The sequence below is a fragment of the Kryptolebias marmoratus genome, linkage group LG12 (genome assembly GCF_001649575.2).
Source record: "Kryptolebias marmoratus isolate JLee-2015 linkage group LG12, ASM164957v2, whole genome shotgun sequence".
In the NCBI taxonomy this organism is placed as follows: domain Eukaryota; kingdom Metazoa; phylum Chordata; class Actinopteri; order Cyprinodontiformes; family Rivulidae; genus Kryptolebias; species Kryptolebias marmoratus.
In genome coordinates, this window is record NC_051441.1 from 2,838,524 (window position 1) to 2,854,402 (window position 15,879).

At 40.2% G+C, this 15,879-nt stretch overlaps 1 protein-coding gene across 3 annotated transcripts in view; it reads right to left on the minus strand.

The window, feature by feature from the left end:
• syt3 (synaptotagmin III) overlaps positions 1-15,879 on the minus strand; it is a 43,024-nt gene that overhangs the window by 25,469 nt on the left and 1,676 nt on the right. For all 3 annotated transcript variants that reach the window (XM_025006653.2, XM_017419466.3, XM_017419464.3), the window contains 2 exons: positions 5,753-6,040; positions 3,095-3,487 (listed from right to left, as the gene is read on the minus strand). In XM_025006653.2, coding sequence (XP_024862421.1) covers positions 3,095-3,245 — 151 coding nt within the window. In that variant the 5' untranslated portion in view covers positions 3,246-3,487; positions 5,753-6,040. The remainder of the gene's footprint in view (positions 1-3,094; positions 3,488-5,752; positions 6,041-15,879) is intronic.

The window sequence follows — 15,879 nt, forward strand, 5'->3', positions numbered from 1 at the left end:
CTCAAACTCCTCTGATTCCTCGCTGTTATTTCTTCTCCCGTGCTCACTGCCTCTCCTCAGCATCCATCTCTTTGTTCATCACCCCCCAGCCACTCCACCCGCTCTGCCTCTGCTTCCTCGTTCCCCCGTTGGTGAATTATTCATCAGTCTGTGTATGTCATTAATCAGCACTTGTTCAAAAGATATGATTGGGGTGCAGTGAAGGTGTGGGGGAAGGGCCTGATCTGTCTCAGTGGAGAACAAGATGGAGGGGTGAGAAAGGCAAGAGAACCCAACGTAGGAGAGAACAAGGAAAGGATGGACAGGCGAGAGGAAAAATATGAACCCAGTCTGGCTTTAGGTCAGATCATAGTACCGTAACAGCAGCTGCAGCATGTTGGTAACAAACAATGTTATTAAAGCCTTGGACAGGAAGCAACTTTTTGCTGCCCTGTTTGTTTAACAGCAGCTTATGATCAACGGAGTCAAAGACACCAGAAAGATCAACAGACTCAGTGATTTTGGTTTGAATGATGGGCGGCTTAAAAAAATTACTTTTCAGAAAAGAAGCAGCGTTTCTGTGCAGATAGACGTGCAGTAAGTCCAGTTTTTTAAGGATTTTAAAGGGAGTGAGTCCCCCATAGCTCAAATTTAGACCCTGTTTTATTCTCCATTTTTATTATTAACCTTGGGATGAATAAGTCTACAGCTATAGGGCACTTTTGTGCAGATGACACCATATTTTACTCAGTTGGCTCTAATCTGCAGGTAACTTTGTTTGAATAAAACTTGGTGCTTCGTGGAAATAAAACCGATTCCATGTTTCCCAGATGTCACCCCCAGACCCCAGATAATAATGGCATTTCTACACTGATATATAATATTTGAGTATTTGGCTGGATGATTGTCTTTCTTTTAAAGTGTTTTGTCTCTTTGGGAGAGTTCAAAGCTCTCATAAAGTCTTGCATAATAGAAAACTGCAACTGCTATTTTAAGTTGGACTTGTTCATGCTGAATCTATTTTGTTTTATTTTGTATTTGGATAATTATTGGATTTTTTAGATCATAATCGTGTGCCATCTTGACGAGGTCTCACTTGAAAAAGAGATGTTAATTTTAAGAGACTTCCTGGCTTAATAAAGGTCAAATAAAACCCAAACGGAACAGACAGATCCAGAAGACTAAAATTGGTGGACATGTTAAAACCGGCTGACAAGGGAGCAGCTGAAGAGGAGGGAAGAAGGTCAAAAAGTCAATACAACCACCATGCCCCATGTGAAAGAGCAGAACCATAAAAGGCAATGATAAGAGAAGAAAAAGCAGAGAAACACAGAGATGGAGGAAGCTGACAGTGATTTAGAGCAAAACACTGAAAGAGGTGAAGAGTTTCTGAATGTGAAAGGTTAATACATTGATCTGTGGAGGGAAAACAAAGGCAGAGGAGTAGCTTGTGTCTGGTTTGGAGATCAGGGTGCGCTGATAAGGAGCTGTAGCGATCAAAACCCAAAACAGCTCTCCTTCATTTGTCTCTCCTTAGGGCAGTCGCCGAACCTTCCCGAGCACCGATCCTGCCAAAGAGCCGTCACTGATCCACAAAGCATAAAAAGCAAGTCAGCAGGTGGGTCGGTGGGTGGGAAGCGGTGGCCTCTGAAGTGAGAAGCGACCGAGACTCCCTGTCAATCAGCAGCTGACGCAACCCCCGCTGGGAGTCGCACGACGCTCCACATCAAACACGTCTCCGCTGCTTACACAAGCCATTCGCTGACAGCTTTCGGCAATCGCAGCCCTCTGAGGGATCGGACACTTCCATCAGCAAACAGGGAAAAAATCACAGCTCGTAAACCTAAAAACCGTGACATTTCTTCTCAGGAGGCAACACGAAGCCAATCCAGGCTAATCTACACTGAGCCACAGATCCACGCTAATCTGTGCAGCACCTCCGAACGTCTCACGGGAACCAGACTCAATGCTTTAACAGGATCTCTCCACTCAGATTGGTAATACATAGATTTATTCACGTCTATAAAATTCAGCTCTGAATCTGCAGAATCCTACTGAGAGTCTTTTGGAGATCTTGGAATGACTCGCCATTTCAATCTGCCACATGAATATTTCATGGTTTGTTTTGTTCCGAGTGCATAATACTTCTAACAGTCCTTAAACACAAGTGATCATCAGTGTTATCACAATCTATATCCTCGCTCGTGTCGAGTTCTGACGCGTTGATAATGAAAACATTCTTTTGGTTCTCTCGCATTTTTAAACAAAATACCAAAACTGTTAGAATAAATCAGTCTGTTTCTGGACTGGGTTATCAATTTCACCGTCAGCTAAAAAAGGATTCTGTTAATATCACTTTATCTAGCCTTCCTGGGTAAAAATAACACATTAAAATGGAAATCTAAGCTAATTATGTGATCACTGAGTCAGCATTCACACTTTTGTTTTCCTGTTTATATTTTCCTGTGTTTCTTGCAATCAAATAACTTCTGTGTATCAAAACATTCAGCTCATTCAGGAGACGGCTGATATGGCTTTTGTTTTTGTAATTTTTATATTTTACTAATAATTTATACTTAATTGCAGATATTTTCCTCATAGAAATACAGTGAAATCTTTTAAAAACACTGATCTTTTAGGAATCTGCTTCAGAATATTTGCTCTTTTCTGCTGCTTTCAGCCACCGTTCTGTTCATTTTAGCTTTAAGCTACTGTTTTGCTCATTTTAACTTCAATTCAATTAAGCTTCAACAAATTTCAGCAGTCATTCATTCATATTTTACTAACAGACAAGCAAACAAACAAAGGCAATTACATTTTTCTTGGTGGTTGATATAGTTGAGAAGAATTTCTTGCTGTTTGGAAGCAAAATACTAAAAAATGAGGAAGGACTTAAAACTTAGTACTATACTTGTTCATGTACTTGTACTTGGTAGAGGTACGTACTGTAACTCTTGGGTTTTGGTCATAAAAAGCCAAAGCAGCAGCTCTCTGTTTAAATAGAACCAACACAAACCAGAGTTTGGCTCTGCTTCTTGGAGAGAGAATAAAAAGCATCCAGAAACACGACTCTGTTGTTGAAAACAGAAGCTCCAGGTGTGTTGTGACGGCTTACCTGGGTCCAGCGGTCTGTTGTTGCCCCTCAGCATGTAGCTGAACTCCTGGCACCTCTCGCTCTGGCTGTAACCTCTCGGGGAGTTAAAGCACAGCTCCTCCACCAGCGCCAGCGCCTTCTTACACAGGTCTTCATCCCAGTCCCCCGACATGCTCCAATCCGCATCGCACTCTCACCAGCAGTCAGCCAATGACAGCGCAGCCCTCGCCGCCCTCACGTACCGGACGGCGCCTGCAGAGGAACAGTGTTGGCCCGTCCACCTTTCACGGGGCGTGGACTGGGAAACACGAGGCCGAGGAAGCTGAGGGGGGCAGCAGTGCGGGTCTGAGTCACAGACACCAGAAGGACATGCTCGGTGATAACTGAGCCACAACCGCCCCTGCGTCGATTTCCCTGAAAGGCAGAAAGGAAGAGAAACTGGTAACGTTAGTTTAGGGACAAAAAAAAAAGAGGCAGAAATCTGTCAGAGTGGTCACTTTAGACTGCCACCAGAACCATCAGGGTGTCTCTTTATGCAAAAAAGTTAAAAAAACAACTGGACTTCTATTCTGTAGCTGAAGACATTTTGCTTCTCATCCGAGGAGCTTTCCCAATTCAGAAATAGAGAGTGTGGAGTTGAGCTTTTAACACTGAGATGTGATTGATTGCAAATTCTTCTCGTTCTCCTAACAATAGAGGCTCATTAGGGTCCTTGTTTGTCTGACTCACTGATGGGCCACTCTGGTCACATGAGTGCAGGTGTTGATTGCAGTCAAACTGACTGGGGATCAGGCCTAAAAGCTGGAATCTGAGACCTCCTCCTCTGTTTAATGTTAGATGGCTTCCTTTACCCCCCTCTCAAACCATCTGTCTATGAACATTTTGGTCCTCAAAGGAGTGACAAACAAGGACCCTAACGAGCCTCTATTGTTAGGAGAGCGAGAACAATTTGCAAGCTTGCATCACATCTCAGCTTTAAAAGCTCAACTCCACACTCTCTATTTCTGAATTGAGAAAGCTCCTCGGATGAGAAGCGAAACGTCTTCAACTACAGAATAGAAGTCCAGTTGTTTTTGTTTTTTACCCTTTTTTGAATTTACCATGGCCTGGATGACTGAGAATCTACACTGGCAGGTCTCTTTATGCACAAAGTGACAACATTTAATCTTGTTGCAAACACAAATAACTCTGAGCATCTTTATATGAGATAAAGTAGAACATTTTCTAAAAGTAGAACAGGAGGCAGAGCGTTCAGTTCTTGTGGACAGTTCCTGTCTGTGAGGCTGACACCCTGTCAACGTTTAAGACTTTCCTTTCTGAGAAATCCTTTGGGTTCCTAAACTATCCCTTAGTTCTGCTGCTGTATGGCTTCGACTGCTGGGGGACAAACTGACCACATGACGTCCTGCTGCTGTCTTTCCTGTCCTCTCCAACCCCAGGTGGCCGGGGCAAATGGCCGAACATCCTGAGCCTGGTTCTGGTTCTGCTGTTAAAAGGAAGTTGTTCTTTTCCACAGTCACTATCGGGGTGCTCAGGATGGGGGATTGGGACAAAGTGAAGATTCGACGGCTTCCTTAAACAGATAACTTTTACTAATTGGAATCTCATAATGTATTATATGTGAATGTATTATATTATAACTGAAATTAACCGTATTTATTGTATAGTGCCCTGAGATGATTTCTGTTGTAAATTGAAACTATAAAACTAAACTGAATTGAACTGAATTACGTTTGTGTTGAATAGAAAGCTCTAATTTTGCCGGTGAGCTGAGCTTTGTGTCTCTGCTACAGGCAAACTTGTTGGGTTATTTTCGCTTTTTTTTTGCATTTGCTGTGACATATTTGGCCACAAAACCTGATAACATGCAGGTCTGAATTATCTTGGCTCTTCCTTCGGGGCGCGGCGCAAATGAGACAAAATGTTCCTCTCAAAGTGAGGCAACAGGAGTTTCATGGAGTAAATAAATGTGCCGTACAGCCTATGTATGGCTGGGGGAGATCAAAAACGACGTGTTAATGAGCCGTAAATAACTTTTTAGGGTAAAAAATAAAGTATTCTGAAGTGATAATAATTAAAAAGCAGCTGTGTGGAGCTGCAGATGTCTTGGGTTGTGGTTCAGCCCAGAAAGCAGCCATTTTAAATTAATTCTGAATTAAAAGGCAAATGTTAATTTGCTGGAAGTAAATAATGACCAACATTATACAGCAGGGAAAGCACACCATGTGGTGCTCCGAAGACAAACTTTGCTCCAGTCATCACGCTGAGATAATGTGCCATTTTCATTGTTTAGAAATAGGTACTGTTGATTCTGAAAGTCTGAACATGAACATTAAATATAATTTTAATCTTATAGAAAGCCAGGTTATTGAACAACATGCACACTTAATTTCACAGGGCCATATTTGCATTTATCTCCTGGGGAGATAGTGATAGTTTTGATGTCTAAAACTGACCACTCGCTTTCTGTAATTATGGAGTAATTTAGACAATTATAGGTTTTCTTCAGCTGAGTCTCTAAAAGACACGGAGACACTACAGACACATCCAGATGGAGTAATATGTTGGGGTTTTGTTTTCCACGCATCACCAGCTCTGTTTATCTTCTTGTTGAAGTTCATTGTAGTGACAGAAAAACAGAAAATAAAGCACATTGTTAGCTGCGGTTTATTGGTTTACCTTTGCTGAACTCAACTCTTGAGGTTCTGCTCCATGCTGCGTTCACAAACCGGAGCAGAGACACTCGGCGTGGAAAAAACGGATTTTCCTGAGGAACACAGAGTTATCTCCGCCGTGCATGCGTAACCTTCAGCCTGTTATCTTCCTGATGGTTTTAAGATAAAGAACCGAAGCCGGCAGATTGTTCTTCTTTCTTCGCCGCGAAGTGGGATCAGAGTGGAGTTTTCTTTTTGTTCTTTAGCTCCGACAGGAACAGGTGGAATTCATCAGTGCAGCTGACAACAACACCTGAAAGGTCGAAGAAATGAATCAGTTAAAGATGGACACGAACAGTTCATTGAATTCTGAGACATGACTGGAAACTGCAGCTGCTGCCCAAAATCCAAACCCAACTTTGTAATAATTTAAGCAAAGAAAGAATTGCAGACATTTTAATTTATCATGTATGGGGCTCATTGTGGTCACCATGGTAACCACACAAATATGTCCCTCATTCCCTGAGTGCCAAGTCAATGGGAAGCAGACAAATAGACCTCAAACAAACAGTTGCTGTGCAAAAACTATAAGTCAGATTTGACAAAAACCTTAAACTGTGAACAGCAGAAGACTCTGATAATCACATATGTGATTTTTTTTTTGTTTCCACAGAGTTTTATGTTGGAGGTATGACAATAAAAAGATCCTTCACTTCGAGTTTTGAAGCTAAAACATAACTAAATATCTGGCAGCTGGTCTGTGTTCTCGCTGCATTCTGGGGGGATTTGAGAGAAAACTGTGAGTCCTACAGCAGTGAGAGAAACACGGGGTGAAAGGAGGTAAAAGTGCTAACGTTTCGATGGAAAATCTGTGTATGTTTCAAAAAAAAAAGTTGAGTAAAAGGAGTTTGTTTGGAAAAGATTTGAACATCATCAACTGTCAGCTGAATGTTCATAAAACTTAAAACTGATACCATTTCAGTCGTACAAAGTCCAGCTTTCTGTGACCCGTTTAAACTTTAATTAATGTTTCTACAGTAAAGTCTGAGCTGGACAACGGTCTCGTTGTTGTTTATGAGAAAAATGTTCAGAATATTTTCCAAATGTTACAGCCAAACATTTAAAATATGTTTGCATGGCAGCAGGAGGTGCTAATTTAAAGCGGTAAACAGATCAGAAGATTTTTAAACAAATAGTAACAAGATAAAGTTTAATTTTTTATAAAAATGAAAAGTTAAAGCTGGAATTTGTTGAAGAAGCTGAAACAAGCTGAACAGAAGCTAAAGTTAGCTAAAAAAAAAAAATAGCAAAACTAAAACTAAAGACTAACATTTAGGAAACTGGTAGCTATAGGTTAAACTTGAAAAACTTTAACTAAAAGTAGAAAAACAGTAGCTAAAAGTGACTTTAACAGCTTAAAGTAGTACAAGAAGACAAAAATAGGGTAAATACGCTGAAGCAGATTTCAGGGACAAAAAAAGTTTCTTAAAGGATCTAAAAATATTTTTCAATGGGGAATTTTATTTCAAATGAAGTTAAATAATTTGAAAGAAGTAAAAGTCTTATTGAGCTGAACATTTTGATGTTTAACTAGTTTAAACAGCATAGATATGCAGAAGTAATCTGATTGCAAAAAATCGTACAAAAGAAACTCAAAACAGTAAAACAATAGCATCATCGCTGACTCAGCGTTTTGTTGCTTTTATCTCAGCACCAATAATAGGTGAGTGAGAAAAGTGACTTTTTTTTTTGTTCTTTCACCAAAAAAAAACAGGATTTTTTTTTCAGCTCCCTGTCTTCATTTTTGATCCCATTCTGTCAAAATAAAAACAGGTCAATGCTAAAAACTTTTGTTTCTGCGTGTCTCCAGGCACTCAGTCCAAAAATTGCATATCTAAAATTATGTCTAATAAAACAAACCGGCTATGAAAGCACAAAAAAAAGAAAGAAAGATAAGCTCCTACAGGTGGTTTCACTCAGCCGTGTCCCCCTTGTAAACCTTTTTCTGTTCATGTCAAACAGAAGCGGGACTATTGATCATCTGATGTGTGTTGTTCTGTGAAGTGTCACCGAGTGGCACCTCCTTTGCAAACAGCTCCTCGCGTCTCTTCCATCTATCAATCATTCCCGGCATTAGGCGAGGACATATTTCACTCACAACAAGGTCCGAAACAAGAAGCGCTTCCACTCAATCTGCAGTTCCCCGTCCTCCTCCTTCCCTCCCGTCTTCGGACTTTCCGTCTCCTCTGAGTAACTGAGTGTCACATTATTAAAGTCTGTCACACCAGTCCAGGGGTCTGCAACCTGCGGCCCCGGGGCCACATGTTGGCCCCTCTGAGGTGGCTCTTTGTAGCTTTGACTAAAACTAACATGACATCAAATGAATGATATTTACAGCCATGATAAGAAAACCTAGTTTCAGCAGTCTATTGCAATATGATAATCTAAAATGGCTAAAATACTAAAAGCTAAAAAAGAAAGCTAATGGCTAGCTAAATCCTAAAAGTAGCAGAATGGTAGCTAAAAGCTAAAACCAGCAGAACAGCAGCATGAAGCTAAACATGGTGGAAGTATGCAGGATCTGTAGGTTTTCTGGATTATGTTAAAGTCCTAGTTTTGAAAACAAAATGTTTTCCGTCACACGCGGTTTTGAGTTGTGGAAAATGGAGGACAGCAGCTCTCGGAGTTGGGAGTTTATGGGAGAAATGGCTTCAGCTGACAGGTGGTCGAGGATCTGGGAGTCTGTTGGGTCCAGATTTGAGTTATTCATTCTGTCGCGGTTAGAGGAAGGCAAGAATGCAGACCACATGGGTAAAGAAAAACAAATATATATAGTTTAAAAAAGAGGCTGACGAGGCAGCAAAACTACTAACAGAAACCACAAGAATAACCAGACAGGAGCAACGTACCATCATGATGGACTGCAGAGACGTGACGAGACTAAATGGACTCAGGCTGATGAGAGAATCAGAAACAGGTGTCTTAATGATAACAGGGAAAAGGTGTAGGTGGGCGTGGCAGGGCCGACTGAGAAAAAATACTAATAATGATGAAACACCGAACACAAAGAAAATACTGAAAGTAGAACAAACAAGAGAAACAAATACAAAAATACCAAAAAAAAACACAGAATCTGACATCAAGTTTTTCAGGACTTGAAGAGATTTTGCATTTCTACAAAATAAATCAAAATATTTAAAAGTTCCAAACACCAAAAATCACTAGTGTTACATCCTGAACGAACTGAATGTTTCGATATAGTTGAAAGCAGTTAACCCAACAAACATATGGAAGAAACTATAAACAGGACAAAATGCTGACTCAGCATTCACACAATTAAAAGTCAAGATTTAAAATACTTTATTTTAAAAAATAATAATAATAAAAGTTAAAGTAAAGAAGGTTTTTGACTTTATCAGAGGAAAATCAATAAGTCTTAAATAAATTTGCAATAAACAGATTTATTTTTGTTTATTCTAACTATATTTGTTTCGTTATTTAAAAGTGGGGTAATTATATTTTTAATTTCACAAACAGAAAGAAGTTACAGAGGCCTTCATAGCTTAAATTTTAGTAAAGGGGTCTTTCCCTTCTTTATAGGTTTGGTCTTTTTCTTTATTCTAACATGTAATATACCAACAAGTATCGACAGTTTGACTACATAAAGTTGTTTTTATGAAGTATTTATATTTATATAGAATCAGTTGTTATAGGTTGCAGCTCTGGTTGAACTATTTTAGTAGAAGGAAGGGCAGAAATGGCTCCTTAGATTGTAATGGTAGCAGAACTCTGGTCTGGTCCATTTATGTCCATCTCAGCCCAACCTGTCATGGAAATTTTACAAAAATACAGAATAAAAATGTCATCTATATCTTGCACCATATCCCCCCACCTCCATCACATTAAGATAGCAAATCTGTTTGAGTGACTAAAAACCTAAGATGTCTCAATCCAAGGAATGGACGTCTGGCACAGAAATGTCTGCATCAAATGCCAGCTGGAGCATCGAGACGAAGACACTAAAAAAAAAAAGAAATGATTGGAAGACGGACAGAAAGAATTTGTAGCAAAAGATGGGAGATGAGGGAGACGGGCTAAAAGAGATGTTGGCATTAAACTGGAGGCGAGACAGAAAGCAAAGAAAGAAAACTTAAAGTCCTAGCATTCCTTCAAGGAATGCATATCACCCGCCACCTGCTTTTGTAGCTGGTTTGGTCAAACCTTAAAAATCTCATCCTGTATCTCAAGATGTTATGGGTTGTGAATTACATTCAGCTACCACCACACCAAATTTGAGGCCAATGTCTATAAAACTGGGTGAGTTATAGCCAATTTTGTGTTGCCTAATGTCAATTAGCTGTGGCTGCCATCTTGAATTGTATAAATATTTCTCCTGAAATTTATAGCAGGGAAGATGCTTGCAGATATTGCTTATTATAAACATACTTCCAGAAAAAAAAGGACAAATCATCCCAGATAGTAGCACCATGAAGAAAACATGTTCATCCTGCCTCCGACTGCTGCTCTGCCTGCGATCAATACGCTCAGGGAATAAATCTACGCCACAACGCCGAGCAGCAGGGTCACCATATGGCTGAGCCGGCGAGACGGGACGACCTGCAAGGTCACCGTCTAATCACCAAGAATCAGTCCAGGCACAGAACAGGAAGAAGAAGACGAGATGAGATCAGTCTCCGACCGTGGAAGCCAATCAGATCATGAGGCTTTTTTTTATTATCTGCTCAGATCAAACGCAGCTGATTAAAGGAGCAGACGGCTGTTTGTAGCCAGATATGAATCCAAGGAGGAACTAGATGCATGAACGCTGAGTTTGTGAAGCTAAAAGAAGCAGAACACCAGCTAAAACTAGCAAAAGGCTAACTACGAGCAGCAAAAGGCTCTTTAGAAACTAAAAGGAAGAAGAAACGTAGCATAAGAATACAAACCAAAGTACAGTAAGTCTGCTGAAGCAGATTTTAAAAAGAATAATGTTTTTAAAGGTATTGAAGAGATTTTAATGTATTTCTATGTGGAAAATATTTAAAACTTTGAGAGCAAACCTCCTCCGAGGCCACAGGGTGTGATCCTGATCTCCACCTAAAATTCCATCAAAATCTGTTCATTACTTTTTGACTAATCTTGTGCGCAGACAAACAACCGCTTCTAAAAACATATAATTCTTTGGCGGAGGTCAATAAAGTTAAATAAGTTAAATTCATCTCCTGGATGAGCTGAACATTTTGATATATGAACCATCAGAAAAACAAACAGTATTCAGAAGTAGGATTGGGAAGAATGTAGAAACATAAAAAAACAAAAACCAGTAAGTGTGAAAGCTGAATCAGTGAAAACGACGTCCCCGAGTGAGACACGGAGCCCCTCACTGGTTGTTTCAGTTAAACTCCAAGGATCAGATCATCAGTTTAATGAGTGATTTTCAAAGCTGAGTGCTGCCGTTTGCATCCACAGCTCGGCTCACACAGCAGATCAAACATTTCTGTTTGTATCCCCATTTAATGAGGAGGATAAGTCTTGTGTTTACAGAGACAAGTCTGAGCACAAAAAAAAATCCTGCTTCTGATTTCTGAGGCACACACACTTAAAAGAATACCTGACATTCAATTCTTGATGAAACTGTCGGGAGTTTTTCAGGATCAGAACCAGGAGCGTGATGTGAAATCTGTCTGTAGAATCGGATCTCCTGAGTTACGAAATAACTCCGAGAAGAAACCTGAACCTCTGCCGTCGGCTGCAGGAGAGACAGGAGCCGTCTCTGCTAACCACAAACCTGAAATCTAAAGCTACACATCACTTTTAGCCTTTTCATTCTCTACATAAATTCTATATATTCCATGTATCAAATACAATAAATCACACGGGTTAGCTCCTGTTCTAGTTTTTACATATTTATCTCACAACGCTGGAAGGTGAAGGTGGATTTTTTTGGTTTTGTTTCTGTCTGAATGTTAAAATATCTCAATAAACACTGGCTTTACATCCACAACTGATTAAGTTTTGGAGTCAACTCGATTCAAAACGAATACCACGACTAATCATGGCTCTAACTCAGTCAACTGTACAGAAAACCTGGGGTGGTAGCTGAGAGTCATCCCCAGTATTTACTCTGATCGGGACATCTTTAAAGGTTTGACTTAAAACTCTGGCGGGTGACATCCATTCCTTCAAGGAATGATGAGTTTATCAGTTTGGAAACGTTTTCCCTGACTTCTAATTTCAGAGTTCACCTCTCGTTTCTGCAGGTTTAATATCTTTATTTACGGTTTATTAAAATCCGTTTCAGCCTCTTCCTGTTAACCTCTGCTCTCCTTAATAAACCCAAACTGATGGGAATTACCATTTGTTGCTGAAATGTCTAATTATTTCCCCAGAAGAAAAACTAAACTCTGTAATAACAGACCTCGGAACAGGCAGAACACGAGTCTTCTGTCGACAAAGATGACTAATCCGTTTGTTCTACCTAATGGGATGTTTCAGGCAGGTCTTACCGAAGCTGCTCTCGGGTCCAGCTTTTGTTTTCACGTCTCCCTGTAAGCCATCTTTAACTCAAGCTCTAATTTTTATTATTACAAGATAAAGGTGATAATGTGTTTCTCTGTTTGCTTGTCTGTGTCAAAATATCTCATGAATCACTGGATGGATTTTAATGAAACTTTCAGAAAATAATCGTTAGATGTATCTTTACAAATAATAATGATAATCAATTCAAGATGGCCAGCAAAGCTTACTAACCTTAGGAAACACAAAAATGACTATAACTCAATTTTACAGGATTTGGTGCGGTGGTAGTTGAGAGTAATTCACAACACATACAGATCACACAAAATATTACAATGTTGTGTGAGATTGTGCACCGTGTTGTGTTATTTTCAAGGTTTGACCAAAATGGCTCCAACTCTATCATTGCTTCACAGAAGATGATCTTATTCTAAAACTCTGGCATGAAAGGTGATGGGTGATATGGATTGGTGTTTTTTTTTTAATCTTAAAGAAAGTGTTTAAGTGAATTTCACAGTCTTTCATGGCCATTTCAACATTACCAGCACTTCCGGCAAAAACATGTCATTTACAGTCTGCTGCACTCCCCTGACCGGCAGTTTGACCCCTGACCTCTTCCTCTCAGGTCGTGACTTTCTTGCTGTCTGCTTCTCTGTACCCCGCTGGGCCGCTTCATGTAGCGTTCCACCTCAGATCGATGTAGTCATGTACCCTCGGATCACCCGCCATTCGTCAGGACTCACACTGATTCATAAGGGTCGTGACCTATCCTCGCCAGAGCTGGCACATCCCATTTTTTCGTTTTGCATCACTTCCTTTCGAGGCCACGGCGACGTCCGCCCGAGACGATGCTATCATCGCTCCTCTGTGCTTGTTCAGCTGTGACAGATTGATGCACAGGGGTAAACAGATCGGGCCGCTCTACAACACATCTTTTTGGTTACTCCGGTGGAGCGGTGCTGTGTTTCGCCAGGGACAGAGGCAGCGCCGTACGAGGCCAAGATAGAGCATGGACATAATAATGTCTATTGACTCGAGGTAATAGCTTTGCCGAGCCTCAGCCTGGAGGTTGTTCCAATTTAGTCAGACCTATAATAGGTCCTTCTTCTCAGCAAATAAATAACACGAGGTGGGTGAGCATTAATGTGTGTTTAGGACCATGCATCTCTGTAAACATGTGATCAAACACCCAGATACTTTTATCTTTTACACATTTCAGATGGTGCTGCTGAGGCTTTGACAGCTCGCCACTCTGAGAACTGCAGGAGTCTGAATTATCTCTAACATGATGAGACAGGAAACAGAGAGGAAGAGTCCAGCTTTCTTAAACCTGTTGGTACCCCTTGCACAATAATCAAAAAACCACAACAAATGTAACTGGAGCCAAAAAGCTTCAGTTTTGTTTCATCACTCCCAGAAACTTTGGCTCCTGTCAACATGCAATTTGGTGAATTCCTGTCTGGGTTTTTTTAGTGTTTTTTCTGTCATTAGTGGAGCCCTGCTGGGCCTTTTTCCATAGACATCACAAAGTGGCGTATCTTAACCTTGGAGTTCAGCTTTGCATGGTTTAGTTTGGTTTCTTTGGCTCTTTTTCTACCATTTCCACTATCTGTCTGATCAACACGGGGTTGCATTTATGCTTGCATCCACAACCTGTAAGGCTGTTTACAGCCCCAGGAATCCTACACCTATAAAAAGGTTTTCTTTGCAAAAAAACAACAACAAAAAAATAAAAACACAATATCCTGAACTATAACAAATGGTGCAGTTTGAAAGAGTTTGTTCCAATAGTTTTCCAGATACATTGATATGCAATTCTGGAAAACAGGTACACACTCAATGTAAACAAAGCACTCAGATGAATCTGCATAAAACCCACATGGAAGCTTAATCACACGATTGACCTACATTAGGCTGGTTGTATTCTGCACAGGTAAACAAATAAGGTGGAATCAGACAAGCGTAGAATCTTGCAGAAGACATTTAGGTGGAAATATGAAGAAAAAGACTCCGTGGCTCTGCAATGAATACCTGTAATAATCTTGTCAGCTGTGGTCAGAGAGACATGAAGCTGCTTGGAGATGGTCCTGGAGCCTTTACTTTAAACGTGGAGATCTATAATCTTCTGTCTGAGCTCCTCAGACGGCTCCCACCTTTACTCTCTCTGCTCCATGTTCAGAGGGGTGAAAACAATAAGAACAGAGGCTGTTTGTTCCCTTTAAACAGACGTCTGATGAGAAGCTTGAAGGCTCCTGTGATACTAATTAGAATAGAATAGAATAGAATATAGAATAGAATAGAATAGAATAGAATAGAATAGAATAGAATAGAATAGAATAGAATAGAATAGAATAATCCTTTATATGTCCCTCAGTGGGAATTAAAGCTACTCACTGCAAAGTCACGACTGTTCAAAAAAACAAAAAAAATTATAAAGTAAGAAACTTATTCCGCACATTTTTTTTTTTTTTGGATGGTTATTGTGTCCTTAAATTAGAAACTGGTAACTAGATGCCAACTACCATGTGTGTTTGTTTACTTACAGAAACAGCCAAAGGGAGTGAAAGTAAGCTGACAACATCATCTATAAAAGAGCCGTTTGGGAACAAGAAGTCTGATGGTTTTGATGTATTGGTATGTATTTACGCTTATTAAGTAAAGTATGTTAGCATTTGAAAACACCATTGAAAATGTAAACTTACTGGTCTAGCTGTCTTTATGGCGCTCCACCGCCCTGCTTGATCCCTGATATTTATTCTTGACAGTCGTTTCACTTGTCCTCTTTTCTTTTTTCTTTTGCAGCAGAGTAAATCTTATATTTCCACCTAATCGCCTTCTCCAAGATTCTACGCTTGTCTGATCCCACCATATTTGTTTACCTACAGAGACTACAGCCACCCTAATGTAGGTCAATCATGTGGCTCGAGCTACCTCATGGTTTCTGGTGGATTCAGCTGAGTGTTATGTTTACATTGAGTGCATACCCACATTCCAGAATTGCATATCAATATATCTGAAAAACTACTGAAATAAATGAAATTATAGTTCAGGATAATCTTGTTATGTTGAAGTTCATGCTTTGCAATGAGTACCTTTAAAAAGTATAACGTTCCTGGGACTGCAGACAGCCTCCCGGGACGCTGACACAAGACTAAATGCAACCCCACACTGATCAGACAGATAGGACAAATGGTTGAAAAAGAGAAGAGGAAAGAAACCAAAACCATTTAAGCTGAACTCCAAGGTCAAGATACGTCACTTTACGTCATTTTGACTCATAATGGGCTCCGTGGAAAAATATCCAGCAGGGCTCCACTACTGACAGAAAAACACTAAAAAGCCAGACTGGAAATCACCAAAATGCAGGCTGACAAGCCCCAAAGCTTCTGAGACTGATGAGACAAAACTGGGGCTTTTTGGCTTCAGTCACATCAGCTGTGTGTATTTTTATTTTATTTATTTTTGCGGAAGGGTACTAAGAAATTTATCCCTGTTTGCTTTCTATGTCCGATTCTCTGGGACACTTTGTGAGTCTTAGTTTTGGATTATTTTATTTCATCTGAATTTGGGACACCGGCTTTGAAGATGAGGTGGGGGTGGAGGATGCCGAGAGGGGGTGGCTGGATGGGAGGGTGG